This window comes from Rhinopithecus bieti, unplaced genomic scaffold (assembly GCF_001698545.2).
Source record: "Rhinopithecus bieti isolate Rb0 unplaced genomic scaffold, ASM169854v2 scaffold_23460, whole genome shotgun sequence".
Lineage (NCBI taxonomy): Eukaryota > Metazoa > Chordata > Mammalia > Primates > Cercopithecidae > Rhinopithecus > Rhinopithecus bieti.
The window spans coordinates 1194838-1206455 of NW_016811040.1; the positions used below are offsets into that span (position 1 = coordinate 1194838).

General features: G+C 40.2%; 1 protein-coding gene across 1 annotated transcript in view; it reads left to right on the forward strand.

Annotated features, from left to right (window-relative positions):
- The window catches only part of LOC108543061 (uncharacterized), a 6772-nt gene extending 1740 nt beyond the window's left edge, over positions 1 to 5032 (forward strand). The window contains exon 2 of the mRNA XM_017893391.1: positions 4553 to 5032. Within this exon, the coding sequence (XP_017748880.1) occupies positions 4553 to 4588 (36 nt within the window). The 3' untranslated portion in view covers positions 4589 to 5032. The remainder of the gene's footprint in view (positions 1 to 4552) is intronic.
- Positions 5033 to 11618: the final 6586 nt, after the last annotated feature.

Sequence of the window (11618 nt, forward strand, 5' to 3'; positions counted from 1 at the left end):
CGCCGCCGCCGCCACCGCCCCGGGCTGCCCAGCCGGTACTGACTGCCCCTGCCAGGCTCCGGGCCGGCGCTCCGACGCGCTCACAGCGCCCGGCTTGCCGACCCCGACCCCGGGCCCTACGCACTCGCTGTCCCCGGGCCGGCCGCCTCCGCACCTGCCTCCCCAGGTGTGGGCGCTCCCTCTCCTCCTAATCCCGGCCGTGCCCTCCCAGGGGTGGTGACGGTGCTGCGGGTTTGGTGGCTGCGCGTCCACCCAGCCGATTGTCTGAGCGCATAGGTGCGGGTTTGGGCGTCATTACTCTAGTTGGAGAAGAGGAAAGAATGGGTATCGAGTGACACCGGGACCGGAGAGAGAGTCTTCCAGGAGCACGCCCTGGCCTTCTTCGCCCAGCCGGACCCGCGCGACCCGTGCCGTCGCGCTCTTCCCTCCACTCCCAAACCACTTGTGGCGCGTGTCGGGAGGACAGGGCGATCTGGCTCCTCCTGGGGCCTCCGATGGTCCGGCCATCTGGCGGCTCTCTTAACCAGCACCGCCACCCCAAGAATGGAAGTTTGGGACATGCGTGGCTTGCCCTTAAGGAGGACACCCCCGCCTCCACCGCCATTATGCATATCATGGGAGAGGTGCGTACAGGGCTGAGACACTCCGCAGGTCCCAGAAGGGCTGCCCTATTAATTTGTCTTTGCCCTGGAAATGTGCAGATAAAACCAAGAAGACAAAAATAATGTATATTCTTCAAGAGATCTTTCCCGGGCAAATATAGGTCTCTCAAATGCCCCAACCTTAAGTCCTGGAGACCAGGAAGAGACTTGCTTTCTGAGCCAGAAGGATACTTGGGAAATACCGAGTCCTCAGACAGCTAAAATGTAGTCAATAAGGAACTATAGTTGCAACAAAACTACTTTGACAACAGAGTACCATTAATTTCTTATAGAAAATACTAAAATAATTCCGACATCATAATTTAATATTCACATCTATTCGTGTAACACGCAGTGTTATAGAGTTATGACGATATGGATCCTCAGCGGCCTGACAATGTGTAGGTTATTTATTGGAGAGTTCTCTAGATTTTCAGCCAGTGACATGTATGTTTATTTATTCTCGCTTCTTCTGAGCGTCCCAGCGTAAGGGGTGAGAGGCCCCCGACCCCTGCCGACAGCATTATCAACCACCCCCCTGGATGAGCAGAGTTTCACTGACGCACTTTTAAGAAAGTTGCAGGCCCCAGAGACGCCATTTTCCTTTGGTCCTCGGTGAGAAATCCGTGCTTTCTTCTCTACTCTTAATAAGGCTGCACCATAGGACTTGCAGGCTTCTGTAGTTGGAGAGCTGTTCTCCTTTGCAGGGAAGTTCCTGGGCTTTGCTCCAAAGCTGCCCCGGAATGTTTTGGTTGGTTTGGAGAAAAGCTGTGGCGTCTACACCACTTGTTCCAAGCAGGCGGCCCCCTGGTGGCTAACTGTGGGTGCAAAAGCTGGCCACTGAGGAAGAAGTCTGGCGCGGGTAGGCCCCAACAGTTGACAGCCTAGCGTTCCGGTCTTCTTCACAGCGTGTGAACAACTTAGTATTACCGGGGGGTGAGGTGAAGCAAATCTTCCTTCAACACGGTGGATCATAGGCCTCTCGGCCTACTGGAACTTTCGATTTTTTTCTCTTCCTAAGTATAACTTGGAGCTAAATTCTTTAAGAAGGAGACATACAGAAGACAAAATGTAACAAAAACTTGCTTCTCTTTGTTGGAGAGCTTTGTCTTTCTGATCTCATTTTGACTAGAAATTTCAGAAATAAAGAGCCAATTAAAGCATGAAATAAATAAAGGGTGTGGCATTATTCAAACAATTCATGAGACTATGGTGGTAACAATGTTATATAACAATGGGGGAGGGCAGTTTTACTGCAACCTGGTTGTATCATTAACATTGAACTACTAGGGTTCCATTTTGAACAGGACCTCCGAGGGCTGTCCTACAGGCTGCATGATGATGGTAAAGAAGGGTTACCAAAAGATCGTGGCATTTATTTTTCTGGTTTTACACAAGGTAGGACAATGGAGGAGAATGTCATAATGACCTGATTGAAGGAAGAACATTTATTCAAACTTTAGATTATGTGGTCATGTGTTCCAGCTGACCTGAGAGGGCACACCGAGGCTGTTTCCAGGACCCTTTCCCATATTTCACCATAGACATCCTCATTACCAGGATCTATACCTTTAAGCTGATGACTCAGTTCAAGAAAGCAATTCATTCATATATTTATTTATTTAGCAATAAATAAATAATTTTCTTACTGGGGTAAGAAAATGAATGAAACAGAACCTCACAGGGCTTGGATTGGGCAGAAGTGAGTGAGGCCAGTGGTACAAGTGCAGGGTCTGAGCCTGTCTTTATTTAAAATGTTGATGTATTGTTCATCATGAATAATTGTTGCATTAATTTTGACTTTTAAAATAGTGCATTAAAATATTTCTCCTGATTTACTGAGATTTTTTTTTTTTCTTTTTGGCATCCCCTTAAATTTCACACCAGGGATGAGTGCCTCACTTTGCCTAAACCTAGTCCCTGCCCCACAATGCCCTCAGTGTTACCAGAGTCTTTTCAGAGAAGCAAAGTTCAAGTCAGAATGTCCTAGATGTTAAAGATAATTAATATATAGTAAAGGACTTGGGATCAGAAAGTTAGAGACGTGGGCATGAGGGGAGGGAAAAATCAGGGAAGATTTTGTGGGAAGTGGTGGTACTTGAACCACTTCATCAAAGATGGACCATATTTTGCCAGGGAGTATTGGGACTGGAACCCCTGGTATTGTTTTACTTATTCAGCTACTTGTCAAGCTGGCTGTGCAGCCACCTGACCTAGCCCTGGATATTCTGATTCTGTCTGTTCATTGTTAGTTCCTGGAACTTATTTTTGCTATAAGGGCCCCAGTGATTCTGGTCCATAGCAGCTGGATAAGAACTCCAACCCTTCAGGAAAGACAGTGTCTTGGGGAAGATGACAGGGTCAAAATTATCCAATTCAAGTACACTCTAATTCACAGCACAAAACTAACTTTTTATTTCATATCTTGGTATATGCCCATTTTTATCTACACTCTGCCTTTGGCTTACTGATGAATAAGGGAGACCGGAAAGGAAAAGGAACTATAGGTTGCCCTGTGTTTCTCTTTCCTTCTATGTCATCATTTTCAAACTAAGTGGTTACAGAGAAGTATTAAATAACATAAGAAAAGACAGAGAAAATTTCCTTGGTTGTTGCCTTCTTTTTGCGTTCAAATCAGTCTCTGGTTGGAATGGAAAGCATGGCAAACCCCATTTTGGGGCTGTCAGTGTCCTCACTTAGTGATGGATGTGACATGCTTACCTCATACTCAAGTTGAGTTTTGCAGAACTCCCACACATTGTGTGCCCACAGGGATTCTGTGCTCCTGGGGCATCAAGAATGCTATGTGTGAGTTGAAAAGTAAAGAATGGCAGCAGCTATGCATGTTCTCTGTATTTCCTCTGTTCATGCACATTGTCCATTGTCCCATCAGCCTTCACTTAACAAAAGTTCAAAGATAAAATTATTAGGAATTTCAATATGGTGACGACAAAGCATTAAATGAAGTGCCAGGCCCCAAGCACCAAGCCCTTTCCAGCATGGGTTGTATGCAACTGCACAGACCACATGCCCATGAAGCTGGCCATGGGGAAAGAACTTGATCCTTTATTGTGGTAGAATCCTAGGGCATGTTGGAGGTGCAGTAGACATTCTGGCATGGTTAGTTATAGCAAGGAGTACATAACATAGCTAACATGTATTAAACATGTATTATGTTTCAGGTACTGTCCTAAATATTTCATACATCTTTTAAAGTTTGCCAGAGGACCCTGTGAAACAGTATTATTATGTACTTCATTTTCCAGATGATAAAACTTAGGAAAGATAAAACTTAGGAAGATCAAATTATCTGCTCAAGCTCAGGTCTGGGTACTGGGTGATAGAGGGTATACTCTTTTTTTTTTTTTTTTTTTTTTTTTTTTTTTGAGACGGAGTCTCGCTCTGTCACCCAAGCTGGAGTGCACTGGCCAGATCTCAGCTCACTGCAAGCTCCGCCTCCCGGGTTCACGCCATTCTCCTGCCTCAGCGTCCCGAGTAGCTGGGACTACAGGCGCCCGCCACCTCGCCTGGCTAGTTTTTTGTATTTTTTTTTTAGTAGACACGGGGTTTCACCGTGTTAGCCAGGATGGTCTCGATCTCCTGACCTTGTGATCCGCCCGCCTCGGCCTCCCAAAGTGCTGGGATTACAGGCTTGAGCCACCGCGCCCGGCCAGAGGGTATACTCTTAATCAGCTCATCATGCTACCTGTATGCGACACAACAAGTTATTGGATAGACACATGAGGCTGGAAAAGGTGAGCATGTTCTGGCAGTCATGAGACATCATGACTCTAGCCCTTCCCTTAAGGAACTACTGTGCACTGGGACAATCAGAAGAGCCCTAAAGAAAACATGTACACTGGCTACAAAACTCCCTAATCACATTCTCTTACCTTGTTTTCTAACTAGAGGTAGACGATTCTGAGGCTCTAGGCGGGAACTGGTAAGCCACAAGCTGGAAGAGTCTTTTATCACCATGTGGAGGAGAACTAGAGCACACACGTTGAACTATTACTGAGATTAAGTGATCAACTTCTTTTGTGTTCAGTCACTGAAAGGCAAGTGTTAATTTGTTGCAGTAATTGGTGCTCCCTTAACACACCTGTCAGACAGGCCAAACTCTATCACAGCATAAATAATCTTTTCCTCAAATAAATGCAGGTAAAATAATAAAATACACCTAAGTGCATTAATATGAATATAGGTTCAAAGCAAAATGTTGGGCTGAAAAATGTTCAGAGTAGTAATTTTTTAAGTTGATATGTAATTTATGTACAGTAAAATAGATAAAACCTAAATGTTCAGTTCAGTGAATTTTTACATGTTCATACTATCTATTCACCTCCCAGAACAAGATAGAAAATACTTCATATAAATAGAATCATACAGTGTGTTTTCTCTTATGTCTGGTTTCTTTCACTCAATGTTTTTGAGGTAAATCCATATTATTCTGTGGATTAGAAAGTTGTTCTTTTAAAATTTCTCTTTGATATTACATTATATGAATACACTACAATTTGTTTATTCGTTCTCCAATTGATGGACTTTTGGGTTATTTCCAATTTGGGACTATTATGAATAAGCAGCTATCAACGTTCTTGAACAATTATTTTTGTGGTACATGCACTTGTATCTCCTGGGCATATGCATAGGAGTGAAATTGATTGTCATATATTTATCTGAGTTATTCTATTAAAGCTCTCTGAGGTACTAGCACAATTATGAACAACTAGAAAATGGTCAGTTACCACTTGCTGACTTCTGTTCATTCTTACAGTTTTCACAAATAAAATATTCAAAGTTATGTGGAGTCGATAACTTGATTGAGTAAATATTCTTCAGTATCACAAATAGAAAATCCTCAAAATGATCAGTATTCAAAACTACTGTTGCCTTGTGTAGCAATTACAAGCTCTGCTTGCAGCTGCAAATCATTTTTATGAACTAAGCTATGTATTAAAGCCTACGTAAAAATGAAGATGCTGATAAAGTATACTAAGAAAAAGGTGAATGGTGGAAAGGAAGGTAAGAATACCAAAACATTTCTAAATTAAATCTTACTTTTCAGCTGTTTGAAAGATAGGTTGAAGACATGCTGAGTAATTGCTAATTGGACTGTAATAACCTATGTTCATTGTGAGCACACGAAAGTACAGTACATTGTTAAATTCTTTGTCAATCACAGAATAAATCTAGTGATTCAAGACACAGCTTCCCAAAACATGCCAATTAAGTGTCCTTCCTTTTTGAGTTATGCTTATATGCATAAAAAATGGAAATATAATTGTTAAAAATTTGGGGAAAATATCCTTTTTTAAAGGAAAGGAATGAGGTAAATCTTACTCATTTTCATGGAATAAACTTTAATATATCTAGATATAACAACACATATAGTAAAATGCTATGATTATGGGCTATTTTCAGATCCTTAAAATCCCTGAATGAGTCATATCTGAAGTGGCAGTCATAACTTCAGATTTGCTTGCCTTTGTCAGTTATTTGAAATGAAATTCTCAATTGGAGGGCAAGATGAATCTTACTGACATCTCCTATTTTCATATATTATAGCTCTCTTTCACAAATAAACTTGCCTTATCCTGTTTACAAAGTGTTGCGTAAAATGCTAGTCATAGCTCCTACAAACACAACTGTAGAACATATTTTGAACTTCTATAAATGATACATTTGAGGCAAACAAATCTACAGCTAGTAGAAGAAAGGACTGAGTTTTCATTATGCAGATTTAGAACAAAACCCTGCACTATAGTTCATACCAGATAATGAATAACAATAATTTGAGTTCCAAGTTTGTGTCCTTTCTAATCATGTGATTTGAGCATGTTACTTAGCTTCTGTAAGCCTCGGTTTCCACAACTGTAGAAAGGAAGAAAACCATCGTACCTACCTGATAGGGATGGCATGAGGAATCTGTGGTAATAGATGGATAATGCTATGCGTGGTGCCTGGCACATAGTAGGCAGCTCATTAATGTGATCCATCATTATTATTTTGGAAAAATATAATTTATGGTATTTGAAAACACAAAAATGGCAAAGCCAAAATTTTATCTTGAAAGATACTTTTTTCCTAAATCAATTATTCAATAAATATTTACAAATATTTGTCACAATACAACTGCCTACTACCTGGGCAGACAATTCTAGGCTGTAGAGAGAGAAGAGGGGGCGAGAAAATCAAAATCTTTCACGTTGTGGTGCTTACTTGTCATTGAACACGATGTAAATTCTTTGAAAGAGAAGGAGCACTCCTATCTTTGGCAAGGATTGGGCACAAACTCAAACACATGTCTGAAATCAGACTTGCAGAAATAACGTCTCTGGAGACAGACTCTTTTGCCCGTCTATGAGTTCAGGCCCTTCACAGTGTTTCTTTGGAGGAAATGACTCAGTTCTTAGAGAGACCTTTTAGTGAATATTTTCCCTGTAGCATTTCCTAACTGCTACTAATCTCTTAAGTTGGAATGCCCTTCTCTCACATCCAGCTTCAAGAATGCCAGGAATATTTTTTTTTCCAATGCAGGAGAAACTATTCTAGAGTCATCTAGAGATTTCCAAATGTTGGATTTGGAACCAGTCTGATTTGAGCCATGCTCATAATTACTTGTGTGCCCTTACCTTTGTCATTTCTTCCCTGGTTCTCCTGTACACATGCATAAATGGAAGGACTAAGTAATGCCTAAGATCCATCTCAGGTCTTACATTCAAAAAGTCAGTGCAGTTCTACCCCCATTCAATGATCAGATAAAGATCCTTATTTTCTGGAGTGCTCCTTATTCCTTCTTAACAGTATTTTTGTGTTCATTATTAGCTAAATGAAGAAACTTGGGAATGTATGGATTTAAGTTCCATTCCTAAAGGCAACTTCTTTTGGGAAGGCAGAAAAGCAGCTTCTTTGTTTTTCTGATGATTTTAATGCATTTTTTATTGGCAGCTAAGTCAAATGACAGGATGATTTTATTCATTAGTTTGTATAAAACACGGATTGAATTTACCATCACTTTTGCTTTAATTAATTTAATTTAAAGCAAAAGATTTACCACCACTTTTGCTTTAATTAATGGCCAGAGGATCTGTAAATTCAGGTCATAAAATGTTCTTTGCTGGTATTTCTTTCAGTGATTCCTACTCATTCTTATACCCATTCATGAGATTTAAAATATCATAATAAAGTATAATCCTTCATATGAGGACATTTGAGATTTCTGAAGGTGATGATGGACATTTTCTCTAGCTTACTTTTCTTTAACCCCTTTATCTATGACCATAAACAAATGATATTGATTCAGACTGTTGGATTGATTGACATGAATGTGTCCCTGCCAGGAAGTGTCTCACTCTTATCATTTATATGCCTCCTCCTGGATTCTTCCTTTGGGCCTCAATGTGGTATCTGAAAAAAGGCTCTGTTGAGGTTAGAGGAAACACAGGCAGTGAAAATTGATGTTGAGTCAGTCACATTATTGCCCTAAGATCCATTAGCTAACTTCCTTGTGCCCCAGCTTTTTTTTTTTTTTTAAACCTATAAAATGAAAAGATTCCCCTTGCTAAGGAGATTAACTAAAATCATACTTTTAAAATTTGAGCAAATTTAAAATTTAAATTTAAAATAAAATTGAGCAAATTTCCTGGATCTTGCGTGATCAGTAAAAATTAGTTTTCCTTTTCTTCTCACAAAGCCCCTTTTCCTTCACTTCTTTCTGAATAAAGCCATGCAGTTTTATGATTGATGGCAGAAATAAAGTGCACCTAAGAGATAGGCAGAGACCTGAGACCAAAATTTCCTCAAGAGAGGCAGTGGTGGGAAGATTATGAGCTTATCTCCAATCCCCTGCTCCATGATTTACTATGTACTTGTAAGGGCTTGGAAAATCAGGTTGCCTATCCAAAGAAAGACCACGTGAAGAGAAGCAAAAAGAAATGTCTGCTGAGTGTTCATTTCTCTGAGTCTGTTTTCTCATCTGTAGCATGGGTAGATAGTTTCTGTCTTTTCTGCATCAGAAAATAAAATTATGAGGATCTAATGAGGTCAGGAATGTGAAAAACATCCCCCAAATGTAGAATATTCTAAAAAACATAATCCATTTTTATCTGGGAAAACCCACAAATACAAAATGAGCCACACTGAAATAATGTGTCTTGACCTGAACAATCACAGATCCTCCTACAAACCAGAAGCAAGACTGTGAATTTAAGTTACACCAGTCCTGGTGTCAGAACTGAAACCAGTAGACCTCAACAGGTGAAATGTGACAGATGAGCACTTTCCTCTTGTGACTTTTAGCCACTAACTTAACCCAAACTCCTTAATTCTCAAAGTTCCCTTTTAAGAAAAAAGAAAAAAAAAAAAAAAGCTATTCCTAAATGTGAGTCAGGAAAATAATTCAGCTGAAAGTTGGACCCTGGACCCTAGTAGGCACTATAAGCCATAACTTATGGAAGATAGTCACTCATAATTCATGCTGTAATGGGTGACAAGGACTATGGCTTGCTAACATAGCAATGGGTATTAGGAAAATCAGTCCTTGCTATTCCTCCAGCACAAGTTCAATTCTGCCTCAGGGTCTTTGCACACACTGTGCTCTCTACTGTAGCTCTCTCCCCAGATTCTCACATGGCTTCTCCTTCACTTCAGTGAGGTCTCTGATGGTCAGAGAGGCCTTACCTTACCATTTTATCCAATAGAACAACCTCTTATCATTCTTTAGCCCACTGGTTATCCAAACATCATCCTCCCTCTAGCAGTATGAGCATCACCTGGGAATTTGTTTGAAATGAAAATTCTGATCCCCTACTAAAGAATGCTGAATCAGAAACCTTGGGGGATGGGGCCTAGAAATCTGGATTTTAACAAATCTTCTGTGTGATTCTGATGCAAGTTGAAGTTTAAGAACCACTACTTTAGCCCTTTACTCTGTTGTACTACACAGTCCTTATTACCAGCTGACATTATATTAACTGTTTGTTTCTTCTCAGATTTATTGTCCAGCTCCATTGCTGGAATACAAGCTCTGTATTGGAGCTTAATTATGAGAGGGTATGTAGAGTTGCTATATTAAAGACTATATTAGAGGAGAAAGACTTGTTCACTAAGGTATCCCTAACACTCTTCAAAATAGTACCTGGCATAATGGTGGCCCTCAAAAAGGACTTTGAGATGAAGTAATGATTTGCCTCTATAGCATTGGCACAGCTCATCAGAAACAGAATATAATGCAGAACATGAATATCGATGCAGCATCTAAATTTCTATCCAGGTGACAGGAACAGATGACCTAGAAGGCTTTCGGGGTCTTCTTCAGGAATTATGTCTTTCATTTTATCAAATTTTACCAAGTTAGATTTGTTAAAGATCCTGTAGTTTGCAAATGCTACACTTGGGGCCAGGACCCAAATCTCAAAGTTCTTGTACAGACCATTTACCATTACATTCAGAGTAAGGTTTCAGCAATGACTATAATGTTAATAGCATGGTGCCAAGAGGTCATAAAAGTTTGGGAAAGATGGGGCTTTAACATATTTTCAGCAGTTTTGTGTGTGTGTGTGTGTGTGTTTATTTACTTTGTGAATTCTTATTATCTTTAATCTGCTAATTTGTTTTGCAATCTCTAAGCTGAAAATGCTTTAGAATGCAGTAATTCCCAAGTTTTGGATCAGAAAGTCCCTTTTTATACCTTGAACAACCTTGGGAAACCAGTGAGTTCCACAAACACTACTGAATTCACACAACTTATAGACATTTGACTTGCCTCCTTGAGAAAACAGACACTAATATGCTATCTGTGACTGTTATCAGTTAGCTTTTACTGCATAACAAAACCACTCCAAAAATTAGTAGCTTAAAATGGAAATCACTTGTTTTTCATGAATCTGTAAGTTAGCTCGACAGTTCATTAATTTGAGGTTGGAAAATCTATGGTCATCTCACTGACATGTCTGGTGGTTGGCAGACCCGTTAGCCTTGGGGGCCCTCAGCTGGAATAGATCAGCTTTTTTCCTCATCATCTTTTATCTTCTAGCAGAGTAGTCAGGGATTCTTACACAGTGGCCTCAGGGCCCAAATATCAGCAAGAGAGTGAACTCTAAAGAAAATGCACTATTCAAGTCTCTGCTTATGTCACATTTACTAAAGTTCTATTGGCCGAAGCAAGTCACATGTAGAATGTCCAGCTTCAAGACAAGGAAAAATAAGCTCCACTTCTTCAGGGAAAAATCTGCAACGTCATGTTGCTAGGATATGTTTAGAGGAAGAAGCCAAACATTTGGCTTGAGAAGTTTAAATGAGAGCAACCATAGGCCCCTTTTATTCCTCTCTTGGAATTGAGTAACATCTTCAAAGGGGTTCTCGACTGTTGCTGGTTCTTTGCTCAGCTTAAGGGATTCATCACTATACCAGGGATTTTTCTGTCTCAAGATTAGCCATAGTGCTTCAGCGATTGGTACAAAAAGCTAAGAGCAAAGGCCTCCGTGTATGTGCAGTTGCTGGTCTTGGAAAAATGATGTCACATACTGACAGGTTGGGGCTTACCTTCATTTTATGTCACAAACATAGGAAAAAATAGACTGCGGCCAAATTATACAATGTATATGTGCATAGAACAATTGTGCAGGGTGTAGTCACCTTATCACAGAAAAGGGAAGGACACGTGCTTTGATAATCTCAGTAGAGTTGACAGTCAATACACCTTGAGTGGGTAGCTTTTATCTCACCCATGCAACGTTTATTGAGGGCAAAGTGTCAGAGGCCAGGGTCTGAAAATGTCATGGTAGAGAAAGCAAAATTATCTCTTCCGTTGTGAGCCTTTGAGTCAAATGAGATAGAAATACATCTAAACGTATATCAAGACAGCCTGGGCGACAGACTGAGAATCTGTCTCAAAAAAAAAGTATATCAAGAGAGATATAAAGATACATATGTACATATATTTTATATATATATATATATATAGAGAGAGAGAGA